This window comes from Amia ocellicauda, chromosome 3 (assembly GCF_036373705.1).
Source record: "Amia ocellicauda isolate fAmiCal2 chromosome 3, fAmiCal2.hap1, whole genome shotgun sequence".
NCBI classification, from domain to species: Eukaryota; Metazoa; Chordata; class Actinopteri; order Amiiformes; family Amiidae; genus Amia; species Amia ocellicauda.
Genome location: NC_089852.1, coordinates 47,036,589 through 47,052,495, shown reverse-complemented (window position 1 = coordinate 47,052,495; position 15,907 = coordinate 47,036,589). Strand labels below are relative to the sequence as shown.

Genomic DNA, 15,907 nt, shown 5'->3' with positions numbered 1-15,907 from the left:
AGCGTCAGAAATTACGTAAAATGGCGCAGTATGGGTAAGCCCTGCATATGTGGATAATGCACCCAGCTGTTCTTTTCCTTATTGGCGTGGGTATTGGAGAGACTATGAGTCCACCTTGGTTCATGGCTGCATTTTCCTTTTTCCAATTAATCTTAGAAATTCCATTTTATGTAATCTCTGCGTATGACGCTTGGTCATGTTTGAACTGCGGTTCGTGCCAAGAAGATGAGGGGGCTGAAGGAAGACATTGTATTTGCTGGGCTTTAATCTAAGCGATTGGACATTCCAGACGTCTCCCCAGGCCACTACATCATTTTAATGTAAAAATAAATGTAATATGATGTCTTGATATAATTCTATTAATGAATGCCATGATGTGGACTATTGATTTCCAGTCTGTTATGTGATACTCAGGTCTGCTCTGTTAGTTATGTAATAATTGCATAATGAAATTTAAACTCAAGAACATCAAACATTCACTGCATTTTCTTGTTGCTTTTTTACTTTAGACAGTAGGTTATTTTATTTTTCAGAATTATACTCTACAGAAAAAGGCCAAAACAAAAGTTGTCTCTGGGTTTTACATAACATTTTAAAATGTCTCTCTGCAAAGTCTCAGTGGGGTAACTTTAACATCAGAAATGAAGGTACCCGCCTTTGCAATACCTGAAGGAGGAAAAAAAAAAAACGGACTAAAATACCATTCTCTTCCTTCTCCTCAAACATTATATTCTTCACCACTCTCAGAAGAAAGCATCTAAATATCGTCTGCAATAACTGTTTCACTGTGTTTTTGGTTTATATTCATTTTGTGTGTGTGTCTGTTTTGGTAAAGAAATATTCTTAAAAAACCACAGATTATATGCTTCCAGTGCTAAGTTAGTGTATGAACTGAAATCTCAAGAACAACACTATAAATCATACGTGTAACCTTTATATTTCGATGAAAAATAACTGACTATCTCTCGTTTTCTTTCAGAAATCGAAGCAAAAGAAGCATGCGACTGGTTACGGGCGGCAGGATTTCCGCAGTATGCTCAGCTTTATGAAGGTATTTAATTAATATGTTACATATTACTGTTTTAGTATCCTTACTGTTGTCAGTAGTAGCATAAATCACTACTGTACAATGTTGATATTTTCAAGAAAGCTTTGTGTGTGTGTGTGTGTATGAGCAAGATATAATTATATGTAATAGTTCTTAATCAAAACAGCCAATGTTGCTGTTTTCAGAAGGAACGAAGAAGTGGTTTATGTGCTTTGACAGTAACTGACATGTAATTTCTCTGTGAGCAAACTGCATCTGAAATAAGTCTTCACAATCTGGGGAAAAACAGTAAAATGATCGATGAATGGTTGACTTAAATATTGAATATGCTGCAGCTCATTTAATTGCAGCTGTTTCAGACAGACTGTGGTGAATCTCCTCCTTATGTGTTTCAATTTGATGACAGAACGTGTTCAGCTCATCTCTTTCTGATACAATGAAATTATCAGGGGCTATACCATGAAAAGGTTAATTTACACAGCTGTCTTTAAACTGCATGAAAATCGGGGTTCCTTTCAACTGCTTCTAAAGACCTGGGAGAGTGCTGAACCATGGGTGGATTTTGCCTGGATATTTCCAAGCTTGAATTACTAGCCAAACATGGGTTGTGTAGTAAAAACAGAGGTCATGGGGAAAAAAACCCTCTTATCGTTGCTTAAGGGAAAAAAAAACGTTCATTCACACTTCATTATCTCCTTCATTTGGGGTTTCTGAAGTCACAGAAAGTCATGTAGCTCTCTGGCCTGCAGTCTTAAACATTGTAACATGGGCAATAATTGTGACGCTCAGCCCTGTTCTCAACTCATACACACATAATTGCCTTTACAAGAATAACATGAGCTGCAAACAGAGAATTTTTAATTATTTTTTTATTTATTTTTGGCAGATAAACTTTTCAAACTGCTGTCAAGATGTTAAAGAGAAGGGAAGCTGTTCATGATCATGCAAAAGATCAAGTTAAAATCCTTTAAAAAAGCAGGCTTTCAAACTAAGAAGTTCAGGAAAGTTGACACCCTCAGAGCAGTTCAGACTGTTTGTATATTCCTTTAAATGACTGGGATTTGCATTCAGAGTTTGTTTGTTTTTAAATGCTTGAATAGTCTTTTAATCTTCCGAATGTGCCTTTAACAGTTTAAAATGTATAATACAATAACTGCAGTATCCAATGCGGGATATATAGTAGATTAAAAGCTTCAGGTAAATTTACTTGTAAGTAGTGTGCTTCTTTACAAAAATGTTAATTATGCCAAATAGTGGCTGTGGAATGTGAGTTTCACAGGGCCTGGATTTAGTTTTACCTGTTACATAAGTAACTGCTAAGTAACAAGCTTTAGTTGATAAACAGTTGATAAACAAGAATGCTTGGGTTTTTATGCAACCTTTCCACTCCCTTTTAAAATCCCTGCAAACAGAAACCAAAATGCTGTTCTAACAGTTTTGGAAGTAACTATGGAAATACTGTGCTGACATTTGGGAAATACAAACCCTAGGAAGACTTGGTTTGAATTTCTCAGCTTCCATAACTATTTGGCTGAAGGGAATGTTTTTTCCGCTCTCTCTCTCTCTCTCTCTCTCTCTCTCTCTCTCTCTCTCTCTCTCTTTCTCAGCACTTCTGCAAATCTCATTTGCAAACCTAACCAGTGTAGAAGTGCATACCTGAAGTGTAAACAAAAGTTTTCCTTTCTAATCCCTGCTTTTCTTTTCTTTTTACCATTTTATAGCACAGTTATCTCACACTTTGATATTAGTTTATCTGAACCAGTATCCATGACAAAAACAACACCTGGGCTACATTGTTAAAACTGGCTGTTGCTAATGTAGTTAAGATAAGATAATAATCTTTTATTGTCCTAGACATACTTTTGTTTTATAAAATTACTTTGAAGTTTCTTGGAGGTGTAACTTTAGCAACATAAATGACAGTACCTACCTTTACAATACCTAAAGGATAATAAAAGTGACTAGAATACCATTATCTTCTTCCTTCTCAAACATTAGATCTTTCATCATTGCTGAATATCTTTGTATGATATGTAGTTTCTTAACAATTGCCTTGTTAAATCAGAAATTAAACTTCTCTTAAACACATCAAACTGTTAGATACAGTTGCAACTGATTCCAGAATGCCATAAGACAAGTATTTCACTTCTACAGTGTGTACTTTCTCATTGTTAAATTAAAAGACTGCTGCTAATGGATTCATTAATTGCTGCTACATATTGACAGGACAAATCTTTCTTTGTCAGACGTACTTGTTAACTGTACAGAAGTAAAACACCATGCTCCTATTTTTTGTCTTTCAGATTCTCAGTTTCCCATTGACATTTCAGCTGTGAAGAAGGATCATGATTTTCTTGAGAAAGATCTTGTCGAACCTCTTTGCCGGTAAGTAACGAGACCCAAAGTAAATTAAAACTTCACGACACCAGCTAATTGCAAATTCCACTCTGGTTGATGGCAGCTTTTTGTTCTCTGGAGTCTTCTAGTCTTTACCTAGTGGCAACCCACTGATGCATCGAAGGAAAGGGGGCTGAAATTTGAATAATCTGAGCCTGAACTTAATTTTTGCAGAGAAAGCTGCACCTTCAACAATACACTTCTTTGGAAATTGTATTGTGCAGTTTGATCAGAAGACCCAGACTCCTGAATGGTCCTTGTATTTTCCAAGCAGTCTTCTGTTTTATTTTAAGCTCTAATTGAATCTCGAATGCTATAATAAAGTTCAATACCCCATAAAGTGGGTCCAGTTTTTTTCCTCACCTGGATTCATATTCATAATGTTGAAAACCTAAAATTGCCCCTTTTTCAGAGATTCGGTTTCAGTGATTGATCACCTTATGTGTTAATTAATGTTTCTTTTCTGGATTGTACTGTGAACTTTCCTGGGAAGTGTGTGTGTTTTATGACTTTAAAGAACTGTAGGCTTGGCGGTTTCATTATTGCTATAAAAGTAAAAAGTAAACACCTGAGATTCATTTAAGTTTGTTTTGCAATCAGTTTGCATTCACTACAACTGCACCTGTCAAGAACTTCATATGAAAGTAGCGCATAGGGCTGAGCAAAGTGAGAAACTGTGATATGGTAAGAGACCCACCATGTCCTGAATGTGGTAAGACAGATTCTATAAAATGTAAAAAGTATTGATGGTGAATTTTAAAGAAATCCAGAAAGCGAAACAGTGCATGTTAAATTGTTTATAGTAAACAAATCTGCAATATTTGTTTCTAAGCTGAACATCTTTTTCATTTAATCTTTTGAGACAGAATGTAAATTGATCTTGAGAATGACTTATTACCTATTGTTTACCTTTCAGAGGGAAATGTTTCCACACTGTTTGAAATTGCAAATATAATAATAATCCACCCAATAAGAAACCTATTTCATGCATGGTTAGCCACACCACCATGGTCTTTATTCAGTGCAATGACTTTTTATCTTCCTACACAATACAATTAGTTTACTTACTGAAATTTCCTCTCTGCTTATTGACACTGCAGACGTCAGACAGCTGTTCTCCATTGGAAAAGTACAATTTGCTCATTTGTTTATTGAAGAAGGTTTGGTCATGCTTTTTGCACTGTTTGAATGTTGGCACAAATTGGAAATTGGTTACCTGTCAAGGCATACAGAACCCTTTGGTTACCATTTGTATTTGTGAGGCTTGTCTTTGACTTCTTCATTTGTTTTGTTTTTAAATAATTTGATCCCTGCCAGCAGAAACACAAAACAGCCCAGCTTTCTGCATGGTTTTCTTGTGTCGTGAAGCTGTTCTTGTTTTGCAAAGGTTTGAATGAACAGTTGCAAATTCAAAGAATGGAAAACAACACTTCAGTTCCTGAGGTTGTTATGGAGACGGTATTGGGGGTGGGGAGGAGGCCGGACAATTTAAGATACTGTGACTCCGAACAATTCGAATCCAACTAATCTAAATGCAGCCCTTGCTTGGTGGAAAACGCTGCAGCCCCAGTGAAGTCTCCTGGTCCCTGCTTTGTGTGGCAGTCCGGGAACAGCTCTCCTCCTGTAGACTCAACGCGGGCAACGCGACTCCCTCTTCACAGGAATACTCAAGTGACTGATACAGTAGTTTCACGGTCCCCCACTTTCTCTTTGATCCACGATCATTGACTTTGTATCGGTATCAGATATTCAAAGGAGTCTGCGCCTTGGGGGGGTCACGTGCTGTCAATCACAGCTAACAGATGTATTTATGTTAAAAGAGTGCTCGCCCCCCCCCCCCCTTCCCAGCAGCAGCACCTCACCCATGTCACCGCAGTGTACCTGGGCTGTGAGGAGTTGCAACAGGTTCTTTCACAAGGGGGTTAAAGCACTGCGGTAATTACTGTATTAGGGAGATTTTGCAGCCTTTGTTGTCAAGGAACCTGCATACTATGTTGACAGCAATGCAAAGAGTCAAGGTAACTGGAAGAAGGTAATTGTGACGCAACAAACATGCTGGCCGCTTTTTGTCAAGCATAATTTAACACACACAATTCATTCGTAAACAGCACCCCCCCTTCCCCCTTTCTCATTGTTCTGCTTTGAGTTGCTTTGGTAAGTAACTAAGTATTTGCAATGCATGTTACTGCTGGTGCTAATTTCACATCTCTTGGCAGAAGCAGCCAGGGTTTTTACTAATGTTTTCCAGGAAGAATTATAATGCATCGTTGATATTTTAGGAGCTTTGGAGCTCTAATTGCAACCAACATCTTAAATCAACGGAGTTCATCAAAAAGGCATGCTAGTGAACATTTTACAGCACAAATGTTATTAAAGTGGAGTAAATACCAACTGCATTATGCTTTCTATCATTTCATTTTCTTTCTTAATTAATCTTAATTTCTTCTGGTCCAAGGTTCTGTTCCTCATGTTAACTTACAGTAACAAGCAAACTAAAGTAAATTTGTTACAGTCATTATTTGGTCAGACTTCTCAAATTCCCGAAATGCAGCTGTATCAATGGGTTGTTTTAAATAAATTTAATGTGCCACACACGCGCAAAAAAAAAAAGAGAAAACCGAAATGCTTGGGTTTCAATGTAGCTTAGACTGACTAGAATGTTAAGTGCTGAAGTGATGACATCAAATGGAGGAGGGGATCGTTAGCGCTCGTGTTTTCTTTGGGCCCTTGGAAAAACACATTGTCACTCTGCGAGCCAACAGAGGTTGACAGGGGAAGGAGCGTTTGGTGGTGGAGATAGCTGGGGAGCTGACCGCTATACAGAGTCACTTGCTACCTCGGTGGACAAGTACAGCTAAAGTCAATCCCAATTAGAAGCAAGTAAGAGCAGAGATTGGTGGACCACCACCCGTTTCTATTTTAAACTAATTACAAGGCTTAATTAGGTTCTGGCACAGAGGAATCTGGTTAGCCTATATTGGGCTGGGCATGTGCACGACCGTCAGCTATAGGCTGCAGATCTGCTGTGTGAAATATCTTTGTTCATCACAACTCTGGCTGTATCCAGACGTTTGAGTCTCGGTGTCCACTTCGGACTGGGTCAGCTCCCGGGCTGTCAGCGCAATGGCCAAGGGAGAAGACTGATGTTTTTTTTTTCCATTTTATGGCTGAATTTGGGACTGTCTTTCTGTTGCAGGCGGCTAAACACATTGAACAAGTGTGCCTCTATGAAACTTGACGTGAACCTTCCCAAAAAGAAAGTAAGTGTTCTTTTCATTCCATTTTATATTGTAGAATGTATTAACTATCCTCTACAGAAGCCCTAACCTCATGTTCTAGGCACTGCAGTATAAGGTTTATTCATTTCTCTTTAAATTGTATATTCTTTTAAGGTGTTTTTTTAAATGTACTGCAAAAATGCATAAATATGTTGTTTTAAGGATATTTTATTCTAGAATTTATTGTTCCTTTCTGAAATCCATCCTGTGTAAAAACATTTGCTGAAGGCAAAAATATTCCAAATAAACGTATACCATCTGACTGCTTTGATTTAATTATCTTTGCAAAGACGCAGAGGAAAAATTGCACATGCACCCTACCTTACCCCTGAAAACATGTTTATAACGAAGGGCAGAGTATCATGAAGGACTGTAGAGGTTCATCTGATCAGAGCAGATGTAACTATTAACCTACATCAGGGAAGAATTTCAGATTCTATTTTTATAACCAATAAATCAATTTGCTGGCGTTTTTCAGGTAAATATTTTGCTCTTGTTTTTGGTCAATTATGAAAGAATTTTTTCATATGAATCTTTAACCCAACTAAGCCATACTTTGAGAATGACCCTTAGTTAGGTTTGAGCTAATCCAGTAGACATTGCATTAGCTTGTTTCACACTAAAATGTCTCTCCCTTAAATTGAATGATACGTAATGAGATTAGTGTTTGAGTCTGTTTTCTTTCTTGTGCACGTCATTATCACAGCACTTGTATGGATCAATATGCATTTAGTACAATGTATTTTAAACCCTTATTCATGTATAATGTGTAGGTAAATTGAAATGGTAGCCAAAAAGAACATACAAAATTGCAGGAGGCTTCTTGACCCATCTAGCTAATTTGGTCACATGCTAATAACTAATTGATTCAAGGCTTTCATCTGGCTGTTTCTTGAGGAACACGGCTGAGATAACTCCCACAACCCCTCTGTGTAAAGAACTGCTTCATAAGGAGGTTTAAACTTGTTCAATTCTGCCATTAGGTAAAGCCAAAAAACATGATATTGTTTTATCACAAAGATTATTTTTTAATCTTCTCGTGAACCTGAAATGCATTATGGCAGTGACGTTACTAGGGTGTTGAGAAACATAAAATTACTGTTTCATAATCCAAAGCATACAGATGTTATGGCTGAATGCTAGTGCAGTACATTTGGGTTGCAGAGTTAATGCCAAACCAGTACCACATAACCCATTTCAGAATGATTTAATCTTATTTTTTGTTTTCCAATTAAATTAACCCACTAGTTACCAAACTTTGGAAACTTTTCAGTTGGGCTGAGCTCAGTAACAGGGGAGGGAGTGCCAAGCCAGCTCTTTCTCTCCCTAATGGCCTTCGAATACTGAATCTACTGTTGTTATTCCTTCATATTACCATCTTGGTAAAGTTGTAGATATCAATATGGAAATCCACACATTATGATGTTTTTTCTGTGATTAAACAGCTTCAGGTACTCATCTATGTAGTGTTGCCATTGACATTGCTCATAACGTGTGGTGTTTTTTCAGTTTGTTTTGGAGTAATCTACAGTATATTGCTTAAAAGGCTTATCATTTTACAGTGTATAAACTCTGAACCACATCCCCTCAGTACTTCCTGTTTGCACAAAATCAGATAAAATGTGGCGCTTAAGCACTTTAATGTAGTTGTGATGCAACTGGAGTCACACTTCTGGCTCCTGCATATCAAATAAAGGCATTGTTTTTAATACCAGTGCCTTTCTGACTAATGATCATCCGCTTGTTTTACTCCTTAGCAGTTTGCCTAAGGTGATCCTTTGGTAAACGAGCTATTAATCACTTTGACATTCTGCGTAAATGTGTGCCATGTTTGTTTCAACGGTTTTTAATGCTTATGGATTAGTTATTAAATGCAAAATGGGGGAAAAGTACAGGCATCAGATAGGCAAGTGCAAGTAGTTTACTTTTCTCTTGACCTTTTCATGTTCCACCTGCTAGAGGCACTCTTCCAAGTTGCCACACTGGAGAAAACATCCTGCTGTGATAAGCAGAGTGTGAAGGGGGTGTCCTGCATTGGGAATGCAAGTGTTAGCATTTGTTAGCTCTGCATGTTAGCAGTGCCTGTTGTATGATTTCCTAGCAGAATATGGGAAAAACATTTTGACACTAATTAATCTCCATCCATTTTTCGCTTGTTGTTTCTGTTAGAGTGAAGACTCCGATGAAGAAGACTTGTTTGCAATCAGTGACAAATGGACCTTCGAATGGAGCAGCAGGCGCTGGTCGAGGCTGCAGGATATTGACTCATTCCTGGGCGGCACGGACAGCCAGGGCCCCCCGGGGGGAGTGCCCCTGAGGAACACGACCAGCAGCGAGAGCGTGCTGACGGAACTGAGCGAGCCGGAGGTCTCCTCCTTGCACAGCGAGAGCAGTGGGGGAAGCGAGGGCCGGAGCCTGGCAGGCAGCCGAGGTGCCACCACAGAGGACTCTGACAGTTCAAGACGGAACTGTGCAGAATCCAGCGCCATGCCCGACTCCACCTCTCTCGCTCTCCCACAAGCCCCCAAAGACATCACCAACTACTCCTCGCTCTCTGCTAAGAATGGAAGGCATACCAGGACCCGGGCCAAGGACTTTCTAAGGCGCATGGAAACTCTGAGAACCAAAGGCACGACTGGCAAAGCCAAGAAAACCCTGGTGATCAGCGGCCCTGTCCTGCAGCAGGAGCCCGAGTCCCTGAAGACCATGCACTGCGTGGAGATCGTGAACGGAGACCTGGGCGGGTTGGAGCAGCCGCGGGGCAGCTTCCCCTCCCAGTCCAGCAGCGAGAGCAGCAGCCACTCAGAGGCAAGCAGCAGCACAGTCAGCACGCCCAGCCTGAAGGAGCGCAAGCCCCACCGGGCCTCCCATAAACGCAGTGGCATGTACCTGGAAGACATGGACATCTTCTCGGGCGCCCAGGTCAAGAAAGTGGCCGAGCAGAACCGCAGGAACGAGTTCCGCTCCTATGAGGACCTGGTGGTGCATATCCCCAAGGACCACAAGCCTGGCACCTTCCCCAAAGCCCTGTCTATTGAAAGCCTTTCCCCCTCGAACGCCGGGGCCTCTGTCAACTGGCGCACAGGGAGCATCTGCCTGGATGCCCAGCGCCACTCTCAGAATGCCAAAGAGTCGCGGCCTGTGACCCAGTGCTGCCCAAGGGGGAGCCGGATCAGCGTGTACGACAATGTGCCTGGCTCCCACCTGTACGCTAGCACTGGGGACCTCATGGACCTAGAGAAGGAGGACCTCTTCCCTCACCTGGACGACATCCTGCAGCACGTCAACGGCCTGCAGCAGATTGTGGACCACTGGTCCAAAAACGTCCTGCCTGAGCTGCAGAGTGACGGGCTCACGCGGGGGGAGTCTGAACTGCAGTCATCCAGTCAGATCACACTGGACTTCGAAGGGAATTCTGTCCTGGAGGGACAGACCACCCCCAGCGACGGGGACAAGGACGGTGTGTCCCTCAACGAGTCAGACTCCACGGGAATGAGGGAGAGGCGGGACTCTGGAGTGGGGGCTTCATTGACCAGGCCCAACAGGTAGGCCTTTCCTTTGTCGTTCATCAGGACTTCTGCACAGTGAGAAGGGAAAGGACAGAATTCAGGGGTCTGACACTGACACTGAAATACACTGTCATAATTATTAGTTATTAATAATCTATTTATTATGTATTAGTATTGAATCATTCATGATGCATATTGCAGTATTATGTGAGATGTGGAATGACACTGATTTACTTTAGTGTAATCCTCTCTTTATATTCCGTGTGGCTTTCACAGTACAGTCTTGTTTTCAAGCTGAGCTGCCTCATTCATCAGGAAGTAGAAAATCTAAACTGCTGAAGTATAATCCTGTAGCTTAATAGTTAAAAGGAGATGTGTTTGCTTTTTACAGCAACATATATTTAAACACCAACTATGTGTCTTTTAATAGCAGTTCACTGTAAAACATCTTAAAAAAACAAAAACAGATCAGAAGTGTTTTACCTCAGCGGTTGTCACTGCAGCTACAGAAACACCAAAGACAACTCACTTCCTCACCTTCCTGCTGTAGCATCACAATGACAATACAGGCTTTATCTTCTGCTGATAATCGTGAATCTAATAGTGTTTTTATTATTTAAGCTCTTAGCCTCAAAATCACAAGTGTGCCTATTCCCACCATGTGTTCTAAAGTTTCAGATTGCAGTCAGAAGTAACCCCCTCCTCCCCCAGCACCCTGTCTCGTTTACTAAACAACTCATTTCTAAATTAAAAGGAGGCTAATCAGTGTTCTGAATGGATCAAGAAATAGTAGTCAGCCACACACATTTTAAAAGCTGCTGTATAAAGTTTTTAACTGTTTCTTCTGCAGTCTTGAACTTCTTCATGAGTCAAAGGAGAACTCCTGTACTTTGAAATACTTGTAAAATTGTCACCAGGGCTTTGTTATAAAAACGGAGAAGATAAGGTGCAGCTCGACTCAAGAAGTCCTTATTCGATGGCCTCCCTGAGCCAGTGTAACCGTTACTGTGTCCTTGGTTTTAGGCTGCGGTGGCCCAGCTTCCAGATCTCCAACCGTCTGAGCCACTCGGTGGCCTCGCTGCAGATCACCAACCAATCAGCCGGCCAGCTCAGCCTGCTGCAGAAGTTCTCCCTGCTGCGCCTCACCGCCATCATGGAGAAATACTCCATGTCCAACAAGCATGGGTGGACTTGGTGAGTAGCCCACACGAGCCCGATGCACTCAGCCGACATTCACATCCGTTTGACCCGAGGGTGTCAGGTTTGCTTACCGGTAATCTTTCCTGTTAAATTGATTGAACCCCAATTCTGTTTTTTTCATATGCAAGCTGGCTATTTCAAGCAGATTACAAAACCCACCAGGCCCTTCAAGGCTCATTTGCTGCCACCACACTAATTGGATCCCAAATAGATGTAATCATAATCCTACTTTGGCTTTGCACAGACTCTGAGATGCCCTCTTTTGGGCATAATAAGTCAATTTACTGCAGTGCTATGCAATGTGCTTTTGAATCAACACCAAGCTCCCCACAGGAATATGCAATTGCTTGTTTATTGAAAGCATTGGGGTCTATTTAAGCATCTCATAACTAACGTTTAGATATCATTAGAATATTTGTTTCCGTAATTCACTCTTAGATTGTGTCGAAATCCAGCACACTTGTTGTAATTTACAAATTCTGAAATTGCTGTAATATGTCCAATGGTTCCAACAATAAGGAACACCAGCTGACAATGTGTGTGCACTGCACTGAAAAACCACTGGGAAAATAAACAGTTCAGTCTCTTTGAGTCGAGCGGTTTAAGTCAATGTGCCGTGGTGAAGTGGTATGATGGGTTTTGCTGTGTGTGTGTTTTTTAGGAGATCAGGGGGCAGAATCCCTTCCAAAAAAAAAGAAAGGATGCCTGAATGCATAGTCTTGACAATATGCTCAGACTGCTTCTTCACTAACTGCACAAATCCGACCTTGACAGAGAGTACAAGAACTTTATCTCTGCTCACTATCTGTGTTGTCACATCACTACAAGAGAGTGCGTTTCATCCAAACACACTCTTGAAAACAGAAGGTGATGCCAGCTTCCCCCTCCACTAAAGGAGGGAATATACCATGAAGTCATCGTTACAGTGCGAGTTCCCAGGACAGGAAGTGCGCTGTGCTGTGACCTGTGACAGATGACTGTTTATCCCAGTGTTTCTTACATCCTGCTCGACAAAATTCCTTCTTCCCCTCATGCATCTAGGTTTTTTGTTTCTGCATTATGCAATCTACTGAAGTTGCCATCCTTCTTTATCGCAAAAGCAATTTACTGTCAAATTAGACCTATGTGGATCACAGGGCTTCTTAGTTTATCCTGTTCCTGTAGTGCTGAAATCTCCAGAGTAACCAATGAACCATCTTACTCTTACTGCAGTCATTTAGTACGGTAGAAAGGAGTCTAATTACCATAATATATACATTTCTTTTGTGTCCCTTTCCTTTTGTTTCTACAACAATACTTTTTGGATTTGATCTGCTTTTCACTGCTATAATATATAACACTTGAGTTGCTAATTTAAAGCCTGTGGGGAGGAAAAAAAGGTTTTGGAACCAAGTCATTTTCAACACCTGTCATTTTTCTGGGAAGCTTAAAAACCAGTAACTACAGACCCCGGGGATTATACATTTTCCTAGAAAGGTCTGTGGTAGAAGAATGACAAGATAACACACATATCAAGAATTTCTCCATACACACTGCTCTGGGATGTGGTGACTATTTTTATTCACTATTGGTTGTTATTGTTTATTCTTTCAATTCCTTCTTTCTTTTAGGTCTGTACCGAAGTTTATGAAGAGGATGAAAGTGCCAGACTACAAGGACAAGAACGTGTTTGGTGTCCCTTTGATCGTTCACGTACAGCGGTCAGGACAGCCCCTTCCCCTCAGCCTTCAGCAGGCCCTGCGGTACTTGAGAAGCCAGTGTCTGGACCAGGTCAGCACCTTCCTCCTGAACACAAGCCCATGGTGGACAGTTATAAAGCCATTACTGTACAGTGCCCTAACTAGTGTTTATCCCATTGCTCCAGGATGTATTTATATGCTAACCCTACTATCACTATCACTGTAATTAATTATTGAATAAAATGCAAATGAAGGAAACTTCTACAGGTACAGTGAGTCTGATACAAATTAGGTACTGGAGCCACTGTATTTGTATAGAGAAAGAAAGGGCTGGAACATATTACAATAGACCAGTAAGTAATTTATTCGCTTTTAATTTAAATATTACTTTTATTCCTTTTTTTTTGTAATCATCCTCAAAGCGATGGGGTATAATTGTTTCAAGAGTAACAGGAGGTTGCATTAACACTCCTAAAATAACTTAATTTCATGAAAACTGTTTATTATGAGCCCCATATTTATAGTGTATTAATTTGCTGTTTGTTTATGTTGTTTTCTGGCGGCTTTAACAAACTGCAGAACTCAAGAGTGCCAGCACATATCTCTTGGGTATGAAAGCAGGATATCATTAAGCACTAATGGTATTTGTATAGGGGAGTCATGGCTCGCGCGTTTAGATCTTGTAAGTGTTGTGAAGACCCTGAACTCTGGGTGACTCTGTAAAATCAGGCAAAGCAGATCGGCCTCCAACCGGGCCTGTTCTGGGACCGTCGGCGGGCCCCCGTTTGTGACTGCAGTGTTTAGTTTCAATGCTGATAACCTCATTTGCTCTGAGAGGATCGCCTGATGTGAGAGAATCGCCATAAATTTGGCAAATGTCTACCCTCGTTTTTATTTTTTATTATTGTCATTTTTAATGCTTTAATTAAGACCCAACCAGACCTCAGTATTTCATAATTCCACTGCAAAGTTTTCTTTTCCTGTCATCGTCTTGTTAATTATGCACTTTGTACCAGGGCCGTTAGTAAGTTATTTAGTTTGTAATTACTATTTTAATTCTGCAAAATCTTAGCTGGAACGAATAAGGCCCTGGCTGTAAGTATTAAGCAGACAAAAGTTGAAAACACTACTTTACAATACTCAGCTATCATAGATATCAGAGAGGACATTTACAAAGACATCCTTAACCAGGAAGCTGGGAATAATACTCTGTTGCAGCAATTGATCACTTTGTACATTTCCAGTCATAAAGTACTTTTGACCAACAATGACTATTTACCACAAACACAAAGTCAACAATTTGAAAACAAGTGAACAACAAAAGAACCATATAAAGCATTCACTAAAATACGAGTGGAAAGTTATGTGACAGTAATGCTTTAAACACATATCAAGTATTGAATTGTAACAAACAAGCGGAGACTGTGAATGGTTAATGTTAATGGTTTGTACGCTGTCTGAGAATGGAAACCATTCCTTTCCCAGCTTTCAATAGCCGGGAACAATAATCAGACTAAAATATATGCAGTTCTGTTTAAAGGTACTTATAGGGACATGTAGGAAAATGTATCTATTGTGTTGGTTTGTTTCCTTACCAGTTACATGGAAATACAGCAGCCTATTCAGGAGATGGTAAAAGAACCGTCTGATTTCTCTTTCACACACCGTGTTGCCAGTTTTCTTTGCTGCAGAGATATTGGCTCCGCTCACTTGTGTCAGGATGTAAGCCAGCCTGCTGCGTTTGAGTTTTCAGACTAGCCGTGGCTGTTTAAAACCTGGGAATGCATAATGCGATGTGAGGAAGACTATGGCCTCTGGCGTACGAAAACAAGTCTGCAAACAGGGCAGTGAAATTCAGTTACCATTTGTAAAAGCCATATCTAATATACAGCAAAGGGAACATTTTAGGATCGCGTTCATCTCCAGAATCCTAGTAAACATTTGCCGATAATAAAACCTTAACACTTGTAAAGTTTGCCGGCACAACTTTAATTAATTTGGGATTAAAATAAGCAATCTTTCCAAAGCCAAACTCCTGAAGAAAATGTCCATTCAACACCAATTAAAATTCTTTATCGTATTCTGGAGGTACTGGCCCTTTACTTACTTTGCTTTTCGCTGATCCCTGCCTGAGGCCTCTGGTAGCTGCGGGTCTGTCTTAAATCTCACTAAACTGAATCTCAAAACACTGGTCAGAGTATTTGTGTACAAAGCTCTGCGATTGCCAAATCCCCTGCCAAGATCCGCGAGAACTGAGGATGGAGAACTCATTCACTCTATATCAATCTCACCAAGAAATGTTTGTATTCCCAAATGATCAATGACTTGCTGTAATGGAGAATGACGCTGTATTTTAAGTTATTTTCGTACAGAGCTTTAAATCGGTGGTTTTTCCTTCACTTCCCAGATCGGATTATTCCGGAAGTCGGGCGTGAAGTCCCGGATTCAGGCCCTGAGGCAGATGAACGAGAGTTCGCCCGACAACGTCAACTATGAGGACCAGTCGGCCTACGACGTGGCCGACATGGTGAAGCAGTTCTTCAGGGATCTCCCAGAGCCTCTACTCACCAGCAAACTGGGGGAGACCTTCCTACACATCTACCAGTGTAAGAACCACTGGAACCAAACTTGAGAGTGGTTTGAAGTTGGGGAGGGGCTTGTTTGGTCATGGACCGTCTGTTCAAGGTTTCCTTTTAGTCAGGAAACGACAAACTATACCATATTCAGGTATAGGAGCAGATCGTGTGTGTTAAGGAAGGCACGTTGAGTTTTCTGTACTGTGGCTGCGGTGGGTAA

The 15,907-nt window shown here is 40.7% G+C and overlaps 1 protein-coding gene across 4 annotated transcripts in view; it reads left to right on the top strand.

Moving 5' to 3' along the window:
* Positions 1-15,907, top strand: part of stard13b (StAR related lipid transfer domain containing 13b) — a 117,831-nt gene that overhangs the window by 98,233 nt on the left and 3,691 nt on the right. For all 4 annotated transcript variants that reach the window (XM_066699749.1, XM_066699751.1, XM_066699750.1 and 1 more), the window contains 7 exons: positions 980-1,051; positions 3,352-3,433; positions 6,642-6,705; positions 8,893-10,268; positions 11,256-11,426; positions 13,043-13,202; positions 15,519-15,717. In XM_066699749.1, coding sequence (XP_066555846.1) covers positions 980-1,051; positions 3,352-3,433; positions 6,642-6,705; positions 8,893-10,268; positions 11,256-11,426; positions 13,043-13,202; positions 15,519-15,717 — 2,124 coding nt within the window. The remainder of the gene's footprint in view (positions 1-979; positions 1,052-3,351; positions 3,434-6,641; positions 6,706-8,892; positions 10,269-11,255; positions 11,427-13,042; positions 13,203-15,518; positions 15,718-15,907) is intronic.